Source organism: Oncorhynchus clarkii, chromosome 10, assembly GCF_045791955.1.
Source record: "Oncorhynchus clarkii lewisi isolate Uvic-CL-2024 chromosome 10, UVic_Ocla_1.0, whole genome shotgun sequence".
In the NCBI taxonomy this organism is placed as follows: domain Eukaryota; kingdom Metazoa; phylum Chordata; class Actinopteri; order Salmoniformes; family Salmonidae; genus Oncorhynchus; species Oncorhynchus clarkii.
Genome location: NC_092156.1, coordinates 62,530,412 through 62,554,023, shown reverse-complemented (window position 1 = coordinate 62,554,023; position 23,612 = coordinate 62,530,412). Strand labels below are relative to the sequence as shown.

The 23,612-nt window shown below is 41.7% G+C and overlaps 2 protein-coding genes across 3 annotated transcripts; both read right to left on the bottom strand.

Moving 5' to 3' along the window:
• Nucleotides 1-1,206: 1,206 nt before the first annotated feature.
• Nucleotides 1,207-9,025, bottom strand: LOC139418977 (uncharacterized). 2 transcript variants are annotated; one of them, XR_011635368.1, is made up of 6 exons: nucleotides 8,535-9,014; nucleotides 7,711-7,841; nucleotides 7,329-7,511; nucleotides 5,089-5,269; nucleotides 4,689-4,800; nucleotides 1,207-2,550 (listed from the first exon to the last, which is right to left on the bottom strand). XR_011635368.1 is itself a non-coding variant. In XM_071168776.1 (3 exons), the coding sequence occupies exons 1-3, from the start codon at nucleotides 8,794-8,796 to the stop codon at nucleotides 6,072-6,074; spliced, it is 1,833 nt and encodes a 610-aa protein (XP_071024877.1). In that variant the 5' UTR covers nucleotides 8,797-9,025; the 3' UTR covers nucleotides 5,627-6,071. The 2 variants fall into 2 exon arrangements, 1 of the variants encoding a protein (XP_071024877.1); XM_071168776.1 differs by lacking the exons at nucleotides 1,207-2,550; nucleotides 4,689-4,800; nucleotides 5,089-5,269 and having other exon boundaries at nucleotides 5,627-7,511; nucleotides 8,535-9,025.
• An 8,256-nt stretch (nucleotides 9,026-17,281) lies between these two features.
• Nucleotides 17,282-23,119, bottom strand: LOC139418982 (uncharacterized). The gene is made up of 3 exons (XM_071168781.1): nucleotides 22,603-23,119; nucleotides 22,127-22,257; nucleotides 17,282-21,926 (listed from the first exon to the last, which is right to left on the bottom strand). The coding sequence occupies exons 1-3, from the start codon at nucleotides 22,874-22,876 to the stop codon at nucleotides 20,724-20,726; spliced, it is 1,608 nt and encodes a 535-aa protein (XP_071024882.1). The 5' UTR covers nucleotides 22,877-23,119; the 3' UTR covers nucleotides 17,282-20,723.
• Nucleotides 23,120-23,612: the final 493 nt, after the last annotated feature.

Below are 23,612 nucleotides of genomic sequence, written 5' to 3'. Positions count from 1 at the left end.
GAGCACATGTGCGAGTGGCGATTTATTATAGAAAAATGCTGCGGTAGCGGTTCAAAGTATTTCTGCTGTTTTGTGTCATAGATGTTAATCGCACAAATAAATACGAATCCTACATCCCACATCAAGACGCAACACTGCCTGGCAGGAGAGCTGTGCGCTAAAATAGATTCATTTTTGGAGGCGCTATCCACAGGCATAAAAGTTGATCTAATTTACTCTAAAGTCCACAAAGTGAGACTTTGTCCTCATGTTCTTGGCAGTTTACATCGTTTTGTTCATAAACTCGGTTGTTTTTCAACGTTAGAATCTGCTGCTTGAACTGATAGCGAAGAAACGCCCTAGTCAGATCCTAAATCTCAGACCATTACCACCGTAACGTCCCAACATTAAAGAGGTAGCTGAATATTTTGTCTCAGCTGATATTTTGGTTAAAAGACTGAAGTCACACATTTTTTTTAAATGAAATTGAGCAATATACCACATTACTTCTTACTAATACATTTCTTGTTTTAGAAACATTACAAAGCACGGTCATCCGTTTTTAGTATGTCATTATGGCACTAAACTCTTTTGACTGGTAAAAAATATCTGAGTGCCTGGTAGTTTTTCTCTCTACCTGCCAGTGGCTGGTGACCCAAAAAGTACATTTTAAACTTCTCTGCTGCCACTACCAATTCAATCTTCAGGGATTTCCATTCCACCTGTGCAGTACAATTAAAGGGATACTTCAGGATACTACTTCCCCAGAGTCAGATGAACTAGTGGATACCATTTTTATGTCTCTGTGTCCAGTATGAAGGCAATTAAAGTAGTTTTTCAAGCCAATGCTAACTAGCTTTAGCACGATGACTGGAAGTCTCTATCCTCTAGCATGCTCTCCACAAATTGTACTCCCACTGGGCCTAATTCATCTTGGGCATTTTCCTGATAATTCCTATTCACTTTCCTTCAATTTCTGAGAGTTCATCTGTCGATTGCTCAGGGTTTTCAGGAGAGGAACATGTAATTACACTGAAGACAAAGCATTTTATGTGTTGGCGTCATAGCTCAAGGGTGTGGTTCAATGAAAAAGGTATTGCGCACTGTTCTTTGAATTACGGTACAGCTTATTACGTTAAATCAAATCTCCTTTGATCACCACTTTTCAAGCTCAGAGCAGATTTGATTAGAAAGAACAGTGTGTTGGCAAGAATACAGTACAAAATAATATAATTACTTTATTCCATCTAAATGACCTCAGTAAGGTAAATAAGGGTTAATGAGGGGTATGTGGTTAATTACCCTCTTACCCCAAGACACTTCATATGATAACTATAATAATGTCAGCTAAAGAATGGTTCCCAGAAAACCCATGTGTACATCCCAAGCCACAGTGCTACAATGTCTCCCATTGTGGACACTCCTGTGTCAGATAAGGTTACTCCCGAAGGAGAAGCTCTTGTAAAGGCGTCAGCATTCTTCAGTTCCTGTGGCGCCTAACCGAACAAGTGTGCTCGCATTCTCCCTTAAGACCTTTGCTTGAAAAAAAACAACAAAAAAAACAGCAATAGTACCGTTTGTCCATTTTGAGACGCTGTAGCCAGTCTGACACTTCCTCAAAATAGTCCGTGTTTAATCTAAGATAACTCAAGAAATCTGTCATTAAATTGGACGCTTTTGCCGAGATCTTAGTCGTGCAATTTCACAGCTAACTAAGATGTTTGGTGCTGTATATCTCAATGTAAAAATGTGCACGACAACTAGTCGTCTCTCGTTGAATGACAAAGACTTTAATGAAGAATCTCTACTGTTGACCAGTAACTGACAAAGGGGCGTAGACTTCGGCTTGCCTCATAATATATGCACAAACTCTTCCAAACTGTTTTGGCTGGGAAGCATGCAGACGCCTTAACACAGCTTACAATTGAAGGGCCTGTCCTTGGTGTGAACGGTCTGGTGGTCCTTCACATAGTTCGCCTCAGCGAAGCGCTTTCCACATATGGGGCAGGCATACGGCTTGTCGGCTTCCGTCCTAATGCTCGGCCTCCCATGTTGTGACCCAATAACACCAGAGGTGGTTCAGGTGGTTGGTCTTTGAGCTCCCTCCTTGACTGGATGTTTTTTGGATTGTGTGCTGTGTTATAGGCTATGTAACTCTTCTGGTGAACAAACGTGCAACCTGACCATGTCTGTATTGGTGGGGTAACCATGAGGTAACTGAGGAAGGCTAGACATAGGTCCTTCAGACTTTCTATGAACCCAGTCACCAGGCATTAAACAAGACCCTGTCGGAGAAGACAGACTTGCTGATAGACTACCACCAGTCTCTGAAGGCTGAAGCCCAGGGTGGGGCCACAGTCTCTCTGATGACCAGTCCACCTGTCCACTGGTTGTGTTCTGTGTGGTGGTGGAGTCTCTGTCCCTCGTGGTTCGGTCCTGGTTCTGACTTAGGAAGGAAGAGGGACGGTTTCTGATCCAGGGTCCTAATCCGGGGTCAGGGTTTGTGACCAGCCGCTTCAGAGGTCCAGTCTCTCCCGCCAGCAACACCAGATATCAGCAGGTCTTCATGGACTGCAGACGGTGAACAGAAAAGCATATAAAAGGTTTATATAAGAAACTCTGCTGTACACACAGAAACATATTATAAAACGTTAACCAGTCAAGTCCATCACTAACACTGATTCAAGTACCCAACAATAGTCATTGGAGTTCATAAAAAATAATGGCAATGTGTTGACTCAAAAATGAAGTATGTTTTGGTTCGACTGAGATAAGGAAAACATGTATTTAAACAAAATGGTCATATGCTCACATAACATGAAGTACAGTACTTTTATTGCACAAAACAATACGTAGAATAACTTCTCACTATGGTAACACTGACCTTTTCTGTAAACCTGGTACCCTCACTTTTGATAAAATGTACATTTATAACACTGTCATTACATTACACACTACTTAATGTCAAGTAAACATAGGCACTCATTTCCTCATTATAAAACACCAGCATCAAACAACTGGACAAGATTGTCACTTTTCATCAGTGAAGCATTTTTACAGACACCATCACACCAACCATATCATCTACGCTGCCTCATCATACTCATTCTTTCCTCAGTTCACCTCATCCAGTTCCCCACTACATCCCATACCAACAGAATTAACTACAAACTAACAAGTACTACATTACATATACATGGGCCGTGTGCATTTTCTGCTGGTGTATCCTGAGGCAGTTCCTCTCTGAGAACTTCTTCCCACTGTCTATACAGGCAACGGCCTCTCTCCCTTATGGACTTTCTGGTGCATCTTCAGCTGGTGCTGGTGGGAGATCATCTTCTTACAGGTGGCAGCCGAAAGATTTTCAACCCCGTGTGCATCCTCTGGTGGATATCCACCTATTTGGGGAAACTGAAGACTTTCCCACAGAATGAACACGGGAAGCTCTTCTCTTTGCCACCAGATCTGCTGATAGCATCACTACTACTGTCATTTGTCAATGGGCTTGTGTTGCCATTTAGTGCTGAGGCACTGGCATTGTCTGAGGTCTGGTTTAACAGAAGGAGAGTGTGAGAAGGACAATGGCCAGGGAGTGTCTGTGTTGTAACAGGGTCCATGTTCCAGTTGAAAGATCCTATAGAAGGCAGGCTGAAGGCAGCACCTGTTAGGGGGTTAACCTGAGGCGTCATCAGTCTCTCTGAATAAGGACTATAGGGGCAGGACCGGGGAATCGCATGCCAAGTCTCTGTCTGTTCTCATATGGACACCTCCCCGTCCCCGCAGACCACATCTACGCATCGCCCTGGTCTCAGGCAGTCTGTTGTCATGAAGACTAAGTTTGGTTGTTGTTTTGACTGTCTGTTTCTGGTTGTGGTTAACAGTGTTGTTTTCATCTATGTCGCTTATGGTCCTGGCCTGCTTGGTGATGTCATCAAAAATCTCTGAAGCTGGAGTCTTATATTTCCCTCTCTAACTTTAAGCATCAGCTGTCTGAGCAGCTTACCGATCACTGTACCTGTACACAGCCAATCTGTAAATAGCACACCCGACTACCTCATCCCCATAGTATTACTTACCCTCTTGCTCTTTTGCACCCCAGTATCTCTACTTGCACATCATCATCTGCACATCTATCACTCCAGTATTAATGCTAAATTGTAATTATTTTCGCATATAGGGCCTATTTATTGCCCTACCTCCCTAATCTTCTACATTTGCACTCACTGTACATATTTTTCAATTTTTCTTTTGTGTTATTGACTGCACATTTGTTTATGTGTAAGTCTGTGTTGTTTCTTCTGTCGCACTGATTTTCTTTATCTTGGCCAGGTCGCTGTTGTAAATGAGAACTTGTTCTCAACTGGCCTACCTGGTTAAATAAAGGTGAAATAAAATAAATAAAATCCCCAGGGGCCTTCGTTGCACAAGTCTGGGAATCCAAGAAGGCTGCCCATTCTCCTCTGTTATCCTCCAGCCAACCACTTGCAGGAAGAGGTTAGAAAATAGACTTAAAAAACATGGTGGATAACTTTTTTTTTGTCAATTATCTGGTCAAGTTCATACATTGAGTGTTTTTGTTTTTAAACATACTTTAAGTTGTATATTATGTCAATGTCATTTTATGAATGAAGAAAAATAATAGCCAGGCTTATCACTATTCTCATTGAAGATATATTACTGTATGTAGGCTATATGTATTTCTCCCTTACCTTGCTCCCCCATCTTTAGTCCACTCAGCAGGTCAATACTCTCTGGTCCGTCTTCTATAGTCTCCTCTTTGACTAGCCACAGATCAATCTTCCGATCCTCCATGTCTACTGACTGTAAGAGATACAGAGTGAGAGGATGTTGGATCAAGAAATCTGATATGAGCACCCTGCTATGGAGCATCTTCTGGTTGGGCAATGAGGGATTGCTGAGTACTATGCAAACATGTTAGTTGATTTGATACTATGCAAACGTGGAGATCGAATATCTTTCCATATAATCTTATTCATTATGATTTAAAAGGCAAAACTGATCCTAAATCAGCACTCCTACTTTGGAGAGGCTTTGTGTATACAGGCCCTGACCTAAAACCATTCAGACAGTAGTTCACAGTGGGCTCACCTCAGTGAGACTGTATGTGGTCCTGTGCTGCTCAACTGGTTCCTCTGTGGGTTCAGGAAGTGTAGTCTGGTTGTCCTCCATGACCATGGTTCCCAAGACCGTCCTCACCCCCCTCCTCCTTCACCAGCAGCACCTCTGGACCCTCCTCCTTCACCAGCAGCACCTCTGGACCCTCCTCCTCCTGGAAGAGACAGGTGATAGATTATAGACATACACTCCCTCAGGTACACACACAGATAAACACACTTTGTTTACCCATCCCCACTATGTTTCAGTCCTGTACTGTAGTTACAGAATGACTTCATTGTTGTTAAACCCATCATGGTGGACATAAAATGATGTGTGTAAAAAAGTTGCTTTTAGTCATCATTAGACAAACCTGATGAAACTATTTTGACATGTACAGTAGGTGTTTGTTATTGTGTGGGTATGTACAAGTATATTTAGTAAGTGTATATTGGTTATAAAGCGCTGTCGGGTTTATGCAGAATAGGGTGAGATCAGATGTGATGTATACTAAAGAGAGTCTCAAAAGTCAGACTGAAAAGTCCCATTTTGGGTTTATTAAAGATGAACAAGTTTTAAATACACCATATGAAAACCACATACACATGCCTCAAATAAAAATCATCATGAACTTGATAAACTGCATAAAATGTAATAATTTTCTCATTAAAAGCGTTTTAGGATTATTTTTTTTTGTAGTTGAATGGAAGTAATTGAATAGTTATGTCAACATATAACCTATACAGTGCAAACAAGATGTAACTGACTTTTTAGGCGTATATATGCCTTATATATCACACAATGTCTGAATGCAATATTCTACCCAGGAATATTCAACACTTTAATCTGTTGCTCTCGTTTTTCCAAATGCATCTGTGGATCTTTTCTGCTGACGACAATGAAAATTCAACTTTGCCTTTAATGCAGGGTTTGATCTAAACATCAGAAGCTATTGAGTGGAATGGTTACTTTCTATGTTATAGAGTGGAATGGTTTTTCTGCTGGTGTATCCTGAGGTAGCTCCTCTCTGAGAACTTCTTCCCGCAGTGCGTACAGGCGAACGGCTTCTCTCCCGTGTGTACTCTCTGGTGCCTCTTCAGGTCACCAGTCTGGGCGAAGCACATGTGACACTGGGCACAGCTGAACGGTTTCTCCCCTGTGTGGACCCTCTGGTGCCTCTTCAGGTTGCCAGCATGGGTGAAGCACATGTGACAATGGGTACAGCTGAAGGGTTTCTCCCCTGTGTGGACCCTCTGGTGGATCTCCACCTTCTGGGAGCAGCTGAAGCCTTTGTTACAGAACATGCAGAGGAACCGCTTTTCTTTACTGCCCGGTGTTGCTTCCCCTCTCCGCGCCTTGGCTCTTTGGTCTTTTGAGTTCAATACCTGATCGAAAAGAACCTGGCCGTGTGAATCGGAAGGTGCCATCGACGTGGACACTGGGTGTAAAGGGGAGTGGGTTGCAACATTTAGATTTGTCTCTAAACTTTCCCTGTAATCTAAGAAGTCATTAGTGTTGCCCTGCGAGTGTCCTTCTCCTAAGTGAGTCTTGTCTGCATTCCAGTTAGCCAGTTTCTCTTTCCCGACCGTTGTTGCCCCCCCTCCACAAGCCTGGGCTATAGCCCTGTCGTTTAAATGTAATACCTGATCAAAAATCACCCGGCCGTGTGAATCGGAAGGTGCCATTGATGTGGACACTAGGTCGCGATCCCTGAACGTGTGTAAAGGGGAGTGGGTGGCGACATTTAGATTTCCCCTGTAATTTAAGAAATCTCTGCCCTGTGAGTGTCCGTCTCCTAGGTGACTATCTGCATTCCATGTGGGAGGAGTGTCGCCCTCCACTTTCACAGTAACCTCATCTATGACTATAACCTCCCCTTTCTTATCTGGGCACCCTTCAGAGTATACACTACTACTGTACCGGTTCCAGTCCCCTCTAGACAGATCAGTCTGGGTCTCTAAACCCAAGGGCATGTTGTCAGGGTCCACCTCTGTAGCGTAAGAACAAGACAGATCATCAATGCCAGTGTCTGACGCATCACCATCTCCACAGGAATTAACTGACCCCTGGCTCTGGTGAAACACCATTAAGTACTCTGAACCTGGAGCAGGAACACAGCCCAGTCTCTCGGAGTCTGATCGGTGGTTAGATCCTGTATGTAAGAGCCTTTGTGTTACAGTTAAAGTCTCTGTCTCCGTCTCGGTCTTGAGGACGGCGTTCGGCGTTCCACTGACCTCCGTGATGCTGGATCGGGTCCTAGCCTGGGGCACGGCAGCGGTGGTGAGGTCCTCGGGGGCTACAGGGGGCACCACTCCATGCGCTGCTCCAGTCTGGATGTCTCTGCTGTGTCGTGGGTCCTTATCTCCTTCAGACCTCTCCAGCTTGACCCCAGGACCTGCAGCTTCTGCATTTGCAGACTGACACAAGAAGAGGGTAGATTGTTAGCAGTACATGAGTAGAATTGGATAATAATGTTGTAGGGAAGTCTCACAAGCTCCTCTGGCAGAGAAATGAGGATGTTACATGTAAGCAAGTGAATAGCTGAGGGGAGCCTTTCTGAAATAAACTGGCCACATTTGATGTACTGTAATGTTGATGTAATACTATTACACTAACCTCTATCACGATAACGTGCTGAGTTGAGGTTCCACTCCCCTCATCAACAGTGATTGGTTGGTCATCTCTCCATGTATTGTGTCCCGTTGGCTTCACAAAGCTCCTGTTGCCTCCAGTGAGATGTCCTTCACCTGAGAGAGTGATTGGGAGTAAAGAGGTGGTTAGGTTTGCTACTGTCAATGCTTAATGCTTATACTGTACACTATTGACAGTTTTGACATTATGTAGAATTGGCAAGAATTTAAGGTAACACATAACTATACTATTTATAGATTAATGTATTATGTTCAATGCATCAGTTTTATTTAAGCAGTAAATGTTTTATCTGATTAAAATATGATAGTGTCTATTTTTGCAAGTTAACTAAAGGATAATTATTGCATACTAACTAAAAAATGACCAAAACCCAATTCCAGTTAACCTAGTTTAGTTAACCGAAACTCGATTTTGAATTTCATTACTTCAGACATAAATGAGCTTTTGGATCAGGAAAGTTTATTCTCACGACAGTATGTTAAATACAGTTATATTTTAAGTTACTTTACTGCTTTGGGTGATAAAAGCGCTAGTAGTGCATTCATATTTTTTAACGTTGACGTAATCATTATTTCCCATATTTTGTCTAACACTCCTACCTGCAAAAGGACCAACTGCACGGACAACCGGCAAAGTATGTACAATTATTTTATTAAGCATTCTGGCTTGTAGAGGTCCTGAAAGAAAACTTTCCTGATCAGGTCTCCCAACAATGGTTAACACATCTAAAGTCAAACATGTGCAGATTTGAACAGGGCGACAGGCCCCTCAACCTCGGCAAAATGTACCTCTTGCCATTCCTCTGTATCGGTCAAGGATTTTGACACTACTGGGACGACTGGCTAGGACGCGCTCTCGTGCCATCTTCAGTTCCAGAAGCTGTAGTTTCCTCTGCAATGCACTGTTTTCTTTCTGGCTTTGAGTTATTTCCAAACGAAACACTGCGTAGTCGTCGTCTACCAGTTTACAGACCTCTGCCACGGCTGCATTCGCTAGCACCTCCATAATGGAGGCTATTTGAGTATGAAAAATCATACAGTTAGCTAGCATTAGCAGGTAAATAGTTAGCGTTACCTAGATAACAGATCTATCAACCAAGTCCCGTCTACAACGCGAATTAAAGACTACCCGGGGTAAGTATGATAGTGTGCAGTTAAATGAGTCATATTCTGAGTTCCAGGGTGTCAATACATGGCTAAATAACAATATAAACGCTAACGTGGACATTTGTCTTGGTCACTGTCCACTTCCGTGTACACTTTTTCAATGGTTTGGCAACGAACTTTAGTGATACATTACCGCCACCAACTGGACTGGAGTGTGTACCAGAGACAGGGTAGGTCTAAAGTTGAACCCTACCCAATTAATAAACTGTTCATCATGGATACCATTTGCAAATCATTTGCTTTATTATTTTACTGGACTGATGGTACCGGCATCTGATGGTCATAGTGCTTTCAAGACAACTGGAAACTAGAGATCAAATCATGACGTCAGTGATCTTCAGGTCCAGAAGTCAGAGCTCTAGAAAGATGCCTGAGTTTCTGGCTTGGAATTCATGGTTGGATGGGGACACTGTCTTCCACTTGATGCCAAAACGACTTTTCCCAGTCAGATCTATTTTTTTTTCTCCAGAGTTCCCAGTTTTTTTAAACAAGGCATTTGTCTCAGCGGAGGGACGGAGAGCGCAGCAGAGTGTCTGAGACGGACCAGAGAGAGGGGACACTTTCTTCCACTTGATGCCAAAACTTGATTTGCACCGCATCTACCACGTGCCCAAATTTATACTGTTCCTATGACCAGAGAAAGTGAAATATTCCTTGATATTAAAATAAACACGAAGAGCTGCTAATAATAATAAAAACACAGGGCTATCGATACACTTCGCTACTCATTCATTGCAGCTGCATCGTGAGTGGAAGTAGGGGGAAGCATGTTTTGCAACAGTGTTGACAGTGCTGAATAAAATCTTAGACATGAACTCACTCAAAAACAGCAGCTCTTTGCTGTATTCTTTGAAAGTCTCTCTCTGGTAATGGTTTTAAAGTTATGAATTATTTTGTATCAAACTTCGCTGTGGCCAGGGTCGTTATTAAAGAAGGATTTTTTCGCCTTGAGACAATTGAGACATGGATTGTGTATGTGTGTCATTCAGGGGGTGAATGGGAAAGAGAGAATATTTAAGTGCCTTTGAACAGGGTATCGTAGTAGGTGCCAGGCACAACGGTTTGTGTCAAGAACTGAAATGCTGCTGGGTTTTTCAAACTCAACAGTTTCCCATGTGTATCAAGAATGGTCCACCACCCAAAGGATATCAAGCCAACTTGACAACTGTGGGAAGCATTGGAGCCAACATGGGCCAGCATCCCTGTCGAACGCTTTGACACCTTGTAGAGTCCATCCTCTGACGAGTCCATGCTCTGGGGTGTAATTCAATATTAGGAAGGTTTTCCTAATATATACTCAGTGTATATTAGTCCCGTGGCTAAGTGTAACATTTTAAGGATAATTGTGACTTTTGTGATCGAGGCCCCACATTTCACACACAACTAGCTATAGTGTCATTGCAGATTTGACATATTACCCCCCTGGCGGCCAACCAGCTCCATGGGGCCATATTAGACAGGATTCACATGGCCATATCTACAGTTGAAGTCAGAAGTTTACATACACTTAGGTTGGAGTCATTAAAACTTGTTTTTCAACCACTCCACAAATTTCTTGTTAACAAACTATAGTTTTGGCAAGTCGGTTAGGGCATCTACTTTGCATGACACAAGTCATTTTTCCAACAATTGTTTACAGACATATTATTTCACTTATAACTCACTGTATTGCAATTACAGTGGTTCAGAAGTCTATATACACTAAGTTGACTGTGCCTTTAAAAAGCTTGGAAAATTCCAGAAATTATGTCATGGATTTAGAAGCTTCTGATAGCCTAATTGACATAATTGACATAATTTGAGTCAATTGGAGGTGTACCTGTAGATGTATTTCAAGGCCTACCTTCAAACTTAGTGCCTCTTTGCTTGACATCATGGGGGAATCAAAAGAAATCAGCCAAGACCTCAGAAAAAAAATTGTAGACCTCCACAAGTCTGGTTCATCCTTGGGAGCAATTTCCAAATGCCTGAAGGTACCACGTTCATCTGTACAAACAATAGTACGCAAGTATAAACACCTTGGGACCACGCAGCCATCATACCGCTTAGGAAGGAGACGCATTCTGTGGTCAGATGAAGCAGATGCTAAACTACAGGACTGTTTTGCTGTCACAGATTGGAACATGTTCCGGGATTCTTCCGATGACATTGAGGAATACACCACATCAGTCACGGGCTTTATCAATAAGTGCATTGAGGACGTCGTCCCCACAGTGACTGTACGTACATACCCCAACCAGAAGCCATGGATTACAGGCAACATTCGCACTGAGCTAATTGTTACGAAGTGGGAATAAAATAGATTTAATTGTAATTGTTTTGGTCGACAATCCACTCAAAATACTCTAATGTCAAAGTGGAAGACAAATCATATTTTTTTAAGATAAAAAAAAAGAAGCTTAACTAAAATATACTCGTTGCACAAGTCTTCACCCCTTTGTTTAGGCAAGCCTAAATTAGTTCAGGAGTAAAGTTTGGCTTAACAAATCCCATAATAAGTTACATGGACTCACTGAGTGAAATAATAGGGGTTGACTTGATTTTTAAATGACTAACCCTTCCTCTCTCCCCCATACATAAGGTCCCTCAATCAAGTATTGAATTTCAAGCACAGATTCAACTACAAAGACCAGCTTTTCGAAAGCCTCAAAGGAGGACAGTGATTGGTAGATGGGTAACAATAACAAATCAAACATTGAATATTTCTTTAAGCATGGTGAAGTTAATAATTATGCTGTGGATGTTGTATTAAACCACCCACACACAAAAGATACAGTTGTCCTTCTGAGCTGCAGGACAGGAATTAAATTGCTAAGGAATGTTACCTTGAGGCCATTGGTGATTTTAAAACAGCTAGAGTTCAATGGCTGTGATGGGAGAAAACAACTGAGAATGTATCAATAACATTGTAGTGACTCCACAATAATGACCTAAATGACCGCGTGAAAAGAAGAATACAAATATACAGGGTAAAAATATTCCAAAACATGCATCTTGTATGCAATAAGGCACTAAAGTAATACTGCAAAAAATACTCTGCAAATGAATAAAAAATATCCCCTCAAAAAGCCTTACCCGCAAATCCAATCCTTATTTTCAAGCATGGTGGTGGCTGCATCATGGTATGGGTATGCTTGACAATGGCAAATACTGGGGAGTTTGTATCTTAAATAGAGAGTGTGTACTTGTGACAATTTGCCCCATCAGCGGGTATATTGTCACACTATGTCGGGTAAATCGTCACATTGGATTATCAACAAATAAGAACACAACTAATTAATTGTGAATATCAAAATAAAAACAATCATGCCTAGAGAATCTGGCAAATCATGTATTTCAATCAAAACAATAATACTGACAGAGCACACATTAATTAAGTGGTACGACCACTTTACTTTGAACTTTGAAAACGAACGTTCTCTGGCGTAAACATAGATCCACTGTAATTGTTGGAATCGGAATGTAATGTAATGCTGCAGATAAGACTTTAAACATTTAAGCAAGTTAACAGAACAGACGTGGTGTTTAAATACGCTAATGCACAGTTTAGTAACAGCCTATACGACATACATCCGTATCTGACTAATCAGACTCATCTTCACAGTTCTGGCACACATAAATTGCCTGGCCTGAGGTGCAAGCATCACGGGCCCATTTGTTGCATCTCACACACTTCACACAAGTCTCCTTTGGAAGGCTGTTTGAAAATGGCTCCACACAGACGAGGCAGAAGCACTGCTCTTCATCTGATGATGACTCTTCTCCGATTTTTATCTGCCTTCTTATACTTTGCAGATCCAGATTTTGACTCTCCCCCTTGCTTCCCTTTCCTCGGAAACAGCCTTTTGCTAGATTGCGCCGTTTTCTTCCATTGCAAGCTGGTTTTCAGGGCCAGCTTTTAGATATGGCCGGATGTCCTCTGGAGTTGGTAGTCTGCTGTCAGAAATGGGATTGCTGGGCAAGGATGAGCTGGTGCTAGCATAAGAACTGGATCAGGACTGTGTCCGAGCTCGTGCAAGGCAGGGCTGGAATGGTGCTGGAACCTGGCAGGTTGGTGCTGGGGCCTGGCAGGTTGGTGCTGGGGCCTGGCAGGGCTGGAATAGTGCTGGGGCCTGGCAGGGTTGGTGCTGGGGCCTGGCAGGGTTGGGTTCTGAATGGGGCGATCTGTAACGTAGGATGGCGCAAACTCGGTTTCCAGAAATACATGACTGTTGTAAGGTTGTACCCCAGTCACGCTAAAGCCAGTCTGAATGTTCAAGGGAGTTGCAGCCAGAGGATAGGTGATTGCCACAATCCCAGGAATTTCATAAATTGACATTGTCTTCCCGGGATTGTTCCTCATACAGGCGTCACACACGGTGTTGATGTGCCTCTTTAGCGGCCCGTAGACAGACCTGTTTAAGGCTTGAAGCTGATGAGAGCAATGGAGTGGGAATGACAGCATAATTATGCCATTTTTTGGGGCATAATTGAGTTGTGTCTTTGGCTATGCCGGATTAAGTGATATGACATGCTATTCTATAAAATAATTTCTCCGTAATTAATATTACCTGATTGAGCTAATCATGTAAATGTAATTAACTAGAGAGAGTCGGGTACCACAAAATAATATTTATAGTGCTGTTATCTTCCGAATAAACTCTTAAAGACCTAGTAATATTTTACATCAATAGCAGTCAATATTAATCGTCATCTTAATTCAGTCTCATCTGAAAGTTGTAAATTCTTGGTTATCTGCACGAACCCTGGCTAACAAGTTGAATCAGCAATACAAAATTGGGTTTAATTATTTGTTTACTAAATACCTAACGAATCACACAGAATTACACATACACAAAATTAAATCATAACTTGATTACAAATTACATCAAAGGAAAACGTCCCTAGCTGGTTACACAAAAGGGGCTGGGTTTGAGTGAAAGAGCGGGAAGACTGAGGAACAAAGGGCGAAGCTGTGCTATCATAAATACAGTATCTTATGCATTCTAAATTACTGCCCATTTGGAAAAGGAAAATGCAATAAATATTTACTCTGAGCTGCCCTTCGGTAGGTTGGTGGTAGATGGAAGGCCGTGTTGCCCAACCGAGTCCTTTGTCCTTTGAAGAATGTCTCTGCTGGTAAATTGAATATGTTGTAGTAATGTCGTTGTGTGGTAGGCAGGATACTCTGTCTGTTCCTTCCTAACCCTCGTTTGCAGCGGCTGTTGCTAACTCAACGGCTAGGAGGTATTATTTATGTAGTGAATAAGAGTTCAAAGTTCATACCATTCCCAACCAAAGCTCACGCTGATGTTTGCTTCGTTCTGTAGTTATTCTGAACCATTCTGACATCAGGACCGTCGTCCTCGGAACAGGAGGTTACATTGTAGTCAAGGCTTTATATAGGAAGGGAGAGGAGGGCGTGTTTGAAATTGTTTATAGCCCATGTCCCTTCACAGGGGCGGGCCACTGATTGAGCAGAGCCCTCCCTACCTTATGAAAACCCAAATATCACATTTTAGAAGATAAAATCAAATTTCATCCCATCACGAATAATTTCATATTCAAACATTTAAATTGAACAACAATTCCATGTGAATCCGATAACTCTGTAGGCGTGTTGGCGTGTTTTGCACCGGTTTAAAGTGTTTTGCATTTGATTTGGAACCGGGCTGTCTCCAAGGCGTGAGTCAGGTGCCCACAGCTCTGTCCGGAGAAGAAAGTTGGCTTAAAACAAAAGTGAGTTATCTGCCTTCACAATGAAAACTAGCTTGAAAATTCTAGCATTTATTTGATGTAAAATAGATATGTTTCTGGACATGCACCATGCTGCCTTGTTGACATGACCGAGAAGTGAAGATAACTGTTAATTTGAGAAAGGTGGTACTCCCTTCACGCTTTCGTCCGATGACCTAATGCGCTATTGCCTGGTTCAACTTGGGCCAGCGTAAAATAATCACCACAGAGCAAAACAGCGGGCTGTCAAGGTCCCGCCTATTCCTATTTGGATTGGTGGATATTTTGGATTATTTGAAATCTTGTTTTAAATATTCGATGAGGGTGTTGACATTAACCGCCTGTATTGAATGGAGAGTGAGACGCTATACTAGCCTAATGAATAAGCATGATCGAATATCAACAGGGACAACTCCGATATAAAGTGTTTTTCAGAAAGTTGCTGGGATGTTATGTGCATCACATAGTACACTCTTAAAACAACATCAGCATTACGAAACTTCTATTAGATCAATTAAGCCTCATGTATCAAAATAAACATATTTGTTGTTCTTTACTAAATTCGACACCCATTGACCCATATTCAAAAACTCCTCACTTGCTTAATAATTAATGATCTGCTTAACATGGATAGATTTTGGGCGGAGTAAACCCTCTCGCTTCCCCTTTTCCTCTGAATTGGGAAAATGTTCACTTGTTTGAATAGCCTAAAGTTATCAACTAGGCGATCATGATTCTACAGTACTGCGTGGATAGTGAATTGAGAGGAGGTAGGCCAATTGAATTAGAACAATTGTCTAAATCTCCCGGCAAAAGTTTCCTCCGAAGCGCAGGCTGCAAGAGAAGGTAACGTGCACAATTAGCTACGATAGGCAAAGAAAGGCATGTCAATGTATCTGAACCGAGACAATGTGAATGAGTTGCCGAAAACAGTTTCTGAAAACAGCAAATGAAAGAACATGGGTAAATTCACATAAATACATACCAAGATTTACGCCCATTTGTTCAGAGAGAGACCGGTGATAATTACAAGAGTAAACCCATAGGGTTAACAGCAAGCGTGAGCAATGTGCATTATTGTGCTGTGCTTATAGGCCATAAGGTAAATGACATTCTGCACATGGCTAACAGGAAAGAGATGAAAGAAGACTTTATACTGATAATGATATGTTTGTATTCATTCCCACAATGCCCATAGAATAGGAATCGATGTGATGCTTACTGGATGAAGTTAAACCAGCATTCAGACCAGCTTTACTGATTGAACCTGGGTAAAATACATTCCCTGCAATGATACAAAAATAACCAAGTCAGTCTGTACAAAGTTGATTTTTTAATTTTTTTTAAATAAACAAAATTGTCACACAACTTTTAGTACAGCACTTTTATTGGACAAAAAGATACGTGACAAGTAGAATAATATTACTCACTATGGTATCACTTGACCACTTCTGTAAATCTGGAACCCTCTCTTTGATAAAATTAATTTTAGAATACTTTGGAAAAGGTTCAACATTACATTACACACAGCTTTACTAATTCCTGTCAAGTAAAGATGAAGTAAGGCATTATCATTATCTCACTATAAAACACCAGCATCAACCTCAAGGGACATAGTTGTCACTCTTCATCAGTGAAGCATTTTTACAGACACAATCACACCAACCATCACCATATCATCTACTCTGCCTCATCATACTCATCCCCTCCTCAGTTCACCTCATCCAGTTCCCTACTACATCTAAAACCAACAGAATTAATTACTAACTAACTCACTAAGACTACATTACATGTCACGATACTCTCTATACATGGGCAGTGTGCATTTTCTGCTGGTGTAGCTCCTCTCTGAGAATCTCTTCCCGCAATGCGTACAGGCAAATGATGTCTCTTCCATGTGGATCTTCAGGTGCCTCTTCATCTGGTGCTGGTGGGAGAACCTCTTCTCAAACTAGGGGCAGATGTAGGATTTCTCCCCTGTGTGGACTCTCGTGCCTCTTCAGGTTGGACGGGTGGGAGAAAACACAGCACGCTAGCTGTACACAAAGACTTCCAGTCCTTGCGCTAAGCTAGTTAGCACTGCCTCCCGAAATTACCTCTAACGTCCTGCATACTGGACTCAGATGTAAAAATGGTATCCATGAGTTCTGACTCTGGGGAAGTAGATAAAAAAAAATTCCCAAATCCCCAACTATCCCTTTAATAGTTTGATAGTCCAAAGGCATGGTCCCACACTTAAGACAAAATGAATCAAGACCTGGGCCCGTATCCACAAAGAGTAGGATCTTTCCAAATAATCGTGTTCATTATGATCTAAAAGGAAAACTCATCCTAGATCAGCACTCCTACTCTCAGACACTTTGTAGATACCAGCCCTGACCTAATACCATTCAGACAGTAGTTCACAGTAGGCTCACCTCAGTGAGACTGTGTGTGGTCCTGTGCTGCTCAGCTGCTTCCTCTGTGGCTCGAGGAGGTGGTGTAGCCTGTTTGGCCTCCATGACCATATTCCCCTCGGGGTTCCCCAGACCCTCCTCACACCCCTCCTTCACCAGCAGCACCTCTGGACCAATCATGTGTTCCAGCCTGAATTCCAACTTGATTAAATAGATTTCTCACCCATCAACACACCTTAATGACAAAGTGAAAACATGTTTTTAGAAAGGTTTGCACATTTATTTAAAATGAAATACAGAAATAACTAATGTATGTAAGTAAGCATTCACATCCCTGAGTCAATACATGTTAGAATCACCTTTGGCAGTGATTACAGCTGTGAGTCTTTCTGGGTAAGCAAGAGCCTTGACTTTTTCTAAATTTTGTTGTGTTACAGCCTGCATTTAAAATATATTAAATTGAGATTTTGTGTCACTGGCCTACACACACTACCCCATAATGTCAAAATGGAATTATGTTTTTAGACATTTTAGCAAATTCATTAAAAATGAAAAGTTGAAATGTCTTAAGTCAACCCCTTTGTCAATATGTGTGCAATAAGTGTTTAGCATGGTTTTTGAATGACTACCTCATCTCTGTACCCCAGACATACAATTATCTGTAAGGTCCCTCAGTCGAGCAGAGCATTTCAAACACAGATTTAACCAGAAAGACCAGGGAGGTTTTCCAATACCTCGCAAAGAAGGACACCTATTTGTAGATGGCGAAAAAAATGTAAAAAATCAGACAATGAATATCCCTTTGTGCATGGTCAAGTTATTAATTACACTTTGGATGGTATATCAATACACCCAGTCACTACAAAATACAGGCATCCTTCCTAACTCAGTTGCCGGAGAGGAAGGAAACCACTCAGGGATTTCACCATGAAGCTAATGGTGACTTTAAAACAGTTAGAGTTTAATGGCTGTGATAGAAGACTGAGGATGGATCAACAACATTGTAGTTACTCCACAATACTACCCTAAACGACAGAGTGAAAAGCATTCATGTTTGCATTAAGGCACTAAAGTAAAACTGCAAAAAATGTGGCAAAGAAATTAACTTTATGTCCTGGGGCAAATCTAACACAACACATCACTGAGTACCACTCATCATATTTTCAAGCATGGTGGTGGCTGCATCATGTAATGGGTATGCTTGTCATTGGCAAGGACTAGGGAGTTTTTAGGATAAAAAAAAACAGAATTGAGCTAAGCACAGGCGAAATCCTAGAGAAAAACCAGGTTCAGTCTGCTTTCCAACAGGCACGGGGAAACAAATTAATCTTTCAGCAGGACAATAACCTAAAACACAAGGCCAAATCTACACTGGAGTTGCTTACCAAGATGACATTGAATGTTCCTGAGTGGCCTAGTTACAGTTGTGACTTAAATTGACTTGAAAATCTTTGACAAGACCTGATGGCCAACAACCAACTTGACAGAGCTTGAAGAATTTTAAGAAGAATGTGCAAATATTGTACAATCCAGGTGTGCAAAGCTCTTAGATACGTACCGCTGCCAAAGATTATTCTAAAATGTATTGGCTTAGGGATTTGAATAGTTACGTAAATGTGATATTTATCTTTTTCATTTTCAATACATTAGAAATGTTTACAAAAAACATGTTTTCACTTTGTCATTATGGGGTAATCCCTTTTGAAATCAGGTTGGAACACAACAAAATGTGGAATAAGTCAAGAGGTATGAATACTTCCTGAAGGCACTGTATTTTCAGATAAGTGATGGTAGCCTATCCATTTGGCATGTAGCTAGCTAGCTAAGCAAACAACATGCGTAATTTTGCTTGCTGTATCAGGAGATTAGGCTCGACATCGGCAAGTCCTCGTCTTGAAAAAGGTGTCAGTCGGACTACTGTCATCATCACTATAGATGGCATGCAAATGAAACAATATTTGGATATAGCCATCTAGTTTATCCCCTAAAAGTTAGCTTGTTAACCAGCCATATTGATGTGATCTGTTATTAGCTAGCTAGCCAATTTGACATGGTCCATCAATCAATGTAGCCTATCATGTCTGTCAGCAGCAATCGTGATTACACACACTGAAAAACAATGTTGAAAAGGGGATAATGTTAGCTAACTTAGCTAGGTAGGCCTATGTTGGTTGGAGAAAAATGTACATTAGGTCAACTTACCACTATGTTTAGCCAACTGTACAAAGTTTCTAACTTGCAAAGTAAACATTATCAGCTAACATTACATCGGTAAATGTGCCCTTCTGCTGCTTGACAGGCAGAGCCCACAAACAATGGGAAATGAACCTAAACCACTCATACTTGTCAGATATAATGAACTTTTATATCACTCAATTATCCAATTAAAAGTGGCCCCTATTGAGAGATATATCGTTACTTGCTTTATAACTCTGATGATATAGCTAAATGTGCGCAATTCTTTTGCATGGTCATTTGTAGTTCTGACAATGCTCTTCAAGAGGTGATGATATTACATCCAAATAGTTAACCTTTATTTTGCAATCCCTTAAACGGCACGCAGTTGTCAATGGCTTTAGAGGAGCTGGGGTCTCCTTGCCCCCCAACAGGCAAATCGAACACTCTGCATCTTATTGGGATATTTTCTTGATAACGACCTATTGGCCAGTGAGAGGCTTCAAAGCCACCAGTCGGCCATATTGGGACTCCCCAGAAGGCGCAGTCCTCCATAGGAATGAATGGAATTCTACAGTATTTCAATTAAATGTTTCATGGACAAAATTACATGTATTTAAAGCTGCACTTTGCACAAATCGCTCCGCCATTTCGTGTTTTTTAAATTTCTAATAGTTCACCTAATTTCAGTTTGTGATAAAACAAGTATAGTGTAGAAAATCATTCTACCATCTAAACTGCTGTGAAATATATTTTCCAAAACCAAACTTATTGTATTGTCAGTTGTTTGAAGCTGGTGTAAGAAACTGTAAGTAAAAGACGCAAAAACTATTGCTTCTTAGACTTGATTTCAATGAGAATGACAGATCTATAACTCACATTTCTATGTGAATTTGGTTGGGTCGCAGCTTCAAGTATTTTTTGTAGTAAGGACAGAAATATTAGAACCTTTAAAAAAATAATACTTAAGGAAAATGTTTTTAATTTTCCTTTTTAAATGTTTGTTTAACTCACATAATATAATTTAAACGTATGCAATAAAGTGTCTGTAATAATAAACAGGGCAAAAACAAATATAGACATTAATAAATGCATTTGGGTAGCTTCCCAAATATCTTTTACAAGGGTGGGGGAGTGCCAAATGAAGGCGCGGTTTCAAAACAGCGCCCCTTATCAGTCATCTAGTGTAATATATGAATTATTTCTCTGGACCCTCCTCTTGGAAGAGAGAGGTGATACAGATTACACAGACATAGATGCACACCCAGGTAATAAACACACTATCAACATGGAGAGCTTACCTATCCCCACATCGTTTGAGTCCTATACTGTAGTTACTGAATAACTTAATTGTTGCTAAACCCATCATGTTGGACATAAATTATGTTGTGGGTAAATAAGAGTCAGCTATGGTAAGTCAAAAGTAATCAGTGGATCTTTTCTGCTGGCAATTCATTAATCTTTGTCTTTATTGCAGGGTTTGATCTAAACGTCAATCTATCGAATGGAACGGTTACTTTCTATATCATAGAGTGGCATGGTTTTTCTGCTGGTGTATCCTGAGGTATCTCCTCTCAGAGAACCTCTTCCCGCAGTGCGTACAGGCGAACGGCCGTTCTCCCGTGTGGACCTTCAGGTGCATCTTCAGGTTGCCAGCCAGGGCGAAGCGCATGTGACACTGGGTACAGCTGAATGGTTTCTCCCCTGTGTGGACCCTCTGGTGCATCTTTAGGTTGTCCTGGCGGGAGAACCTCTTCTCACACTGGGTACAGCTGAAGGGTTTCTCCCCTGTGTGGACCCTCTGGTGCCTCTCCACCTTCTGGGGGCAGCTGAAGCCTTTGTTACAGAACATGCAGAGGAATCGTTTCTCTTTACTATTGCCTGATGTGGCTCCTTCTCCCTGAACCTGGGCTCTAGCCCTGTCGTTTGAGTTCAATACCTGATCGAAAAGGATCTGGCCGTGTGAATCGGAAGGTGCCATCGACGTGAACACTGGGTCACGACCCCTGAACGCATCTAAAGAGGAGTGGGTGGCGACATTTAGATTTGTCTCTAAGCTTCCCCTGTAATTTAAGAAATCTCTGCCCTGTGAGTGTCCGTCTCCTAGGTGACTATCTGTATTCCATGTGGGAGGAGCATCGCCCTCCACTTTCACCTCATCTACCACTATAACCTCCCCTTTCTTATCTAGGCACCCTTTAGAGTATACACTACTACTGTACCGGTTCCAGTCCTCTCTAGACAGATCAGTCTGTGTCTCGAAACCCAAAGGCATTTTGCCAGGATCCATCTCTGTAGTGTAAGAACAAGATGGATCATCACTGCCAGTGTCTAATGCGTCACCATCAACATCCCCACGGGAATTAACCGTCCTCTGGCTCTGGTGAAATACCGGTAAATATTCTGAGCCGGGAGCAGGAGGACAGCCCAGTAGCCCTAGTCTCTCTGGGTCTGATCTGTGGTCAGATCCTGTGTGTAAGAACCTGTGTGTTACAGTTAGAGTCTCTGTGTCGGTCTCTGACTTGAGGACGGCGTTCTGCGTTCCACTGACCTCCGTGATGCTGTGTCGGGTCCTGGGCTGCGCTGGGGTGGTGATGGTGTCCTCTGTTGCTACAGAGGGCGCTCCAGACGCTGCTCCAGTCTGTATGTCTCTGCTGTGTCGTGGGGGTTCCTCTCCACCAGACCTCTCCTGTTTGACCCCAGGACCTACAGCCTCTGGATCTGCAGACTGACACGAGAGGAGATTATTATTGCTACATGAGTTGAATTGGATAACAATGTCGTAGGGAAGTCTCACAAGCTCCCCTATGGCAGATAATAACGATGTACATGTAGGAAAGTGAATAGCTGAGGGGAGCCATTCTGAAATAAACAGCCACATTTGATTTACAAAGTAACACATTTTTTATGCAACGCTATTAAACTAACCTCTATCACGATAACGTTCTGGGTTGAGGTTCCACTTCTCTCATCAACATTGATTGGTTGGTCATCTCTCCATGTGTTGTGTCCCGCTGGCTTCACAAAGCTCCTGTTGCCTCCAGTGTGATGTCCTTCACCTGGGAGTGTGATTGGGGGAAAATAGGTGGTTAAGTTAGCTATTGTCAATGCTCAACACTATATTGTACAATATTGACATGGTCTACAATTGACAAGGATGTAAGGTAACACTTCTGGTAACTTATTGATATACTATTTATTGATTGATGTATTATGTTCCATGAATCACATTGTTTTAATTGAGTAAATAATAGGAAATACAGTAAATCAATAATCTGGTTAGAATATCAGTGTCTTTGTGCAAGATAGCTAAATAATTATTGCATAGTATTTGAAAACTGACCAGATATATATATGAATGAATGGCAACAGGCCACACAGCCTCGGCCTTCTGCTAAATGTACCTCTTGCCATTCCTCTGTATCGGTCGAGGATCTTGATACTTGGACGACTGGCGAGAACGCGCTCTCGCACTGTCCTCTCTGCGCGCTCCCGTGCCACCTTCAGTTCCAGTAGTTTCCTCCGCAATACCATGTTTTCTTTCTGGCTTTGAGTTATTTCCAAACGAAACACTGCATAGTCGTCATCTACGAGTTTACATATCTCTGCCACGGCTGCATTCGCTAGCACCTCCATAATGGAGGCAATTTGAGTGTGAAAAACCATACAGTTAGCCATTGTTAGCTAACGTTAGCAGCTAGCGTTACCTAGAAAACATCTATTTTTTTTATATATGTTTTAATCTATCAACCAAATCGTGTCTCCAACGCGAATTAAACACTACATGTGGTAAATGTGTGATGCTGTGCAGTTAAATTAGTCATATTTTAAGTTCCAGTGTGTTTATAAACGTCTAAATAACAACAATAAAAACGCTATCGTGAAAATTGTTCTTGTTGACGTCAGTGTACTTCTTTGTGTGAGTTTCCGGCAGACTATACAAGTATTACTGCCTTTCACAGGTCGGAGTGTGAGTTGCACATTGTCACACAAAAAGGGGAATAAATCTCACCACCATTTTATCTTACCACATCTAATGGTGTGACACTTTTGCCCCAGCTAACAAACATGACTCCAATAGTCAACTAATTATTACCTTCAGTTTAGAATGCAATTAGTTGAATCAGCTGTTTGCTAGGGATTGGGGGAAAGTGTGACACCACTCTGGCACCTAAGGACTGGAGTTGCCCATCCCTGATAACCCCACAGATATACCCAAAAAACGCACCACCCCCTATCCCACTACATTAGCTCTACCAGATCCTACTCCAGGCCAACAGACCGGGAGCATGGAACCCCTTCTCTTAAAACCTCATGTACAGTGCCTTGCGAAAGTATTCGGCCCCCTTGAACTTTGCGACCTTTTAACACATTTCAGGCTTCAAACATAAAGATATAAAACTGTATTTTTTTG

What these genes read in the sequence shown, in the direction of transcription:
- LOC139418977 (XM_071168776.1), bottom strand. Translation starts at nt 8,796, where the DNA reads ATGCTAGCTAACTGTATGATTTTTCATACTCAAATAGCCTCCATTATG. An exon ending in ATACAGAGGAATGGCAAGAG is followed by an intron (nt 7,842 to 8,534) that starts GTACATTTTGCC and finishes TCACTCTCTCAG; the next exon opens with GTGAAGGACATCTCACTGGA. An exon ending in AGCACGTTATCGTGATAGAG is followed by an intron (nt 7,512 to 7,710) that starts GTTAGTGTAATA and finishes TTCTTGTGTCAG; the next exon opens with TCTGCAAATGCAGAAGCTGC.
- LOC139418982 (XM_071168781.1), bottom strand. Translation starts at nt 22,876, where the DNA reads ATGGCTAACTGTATGGTTTTTCACACTCAAATTGCCTCCATTATGGAG. An exon ending in ATACAGAGGAATGGCAAGAG is followed by an intron (nt 22,258 to 22,602) that starts GTACATTTAGCA and finishes TCACACTCCCAG; the next exon opens with GTGAAGGACATCACACTGGA. An exon ending in AGAACGTTATCGTGATAGAG is followed by an intron (nt 21,927 to 22,126) that starts GTTAGTTTAATA and finishes CTCTCGTGTCAG; the next exon opens with TCTGCAGATCCAGAGGCTGT.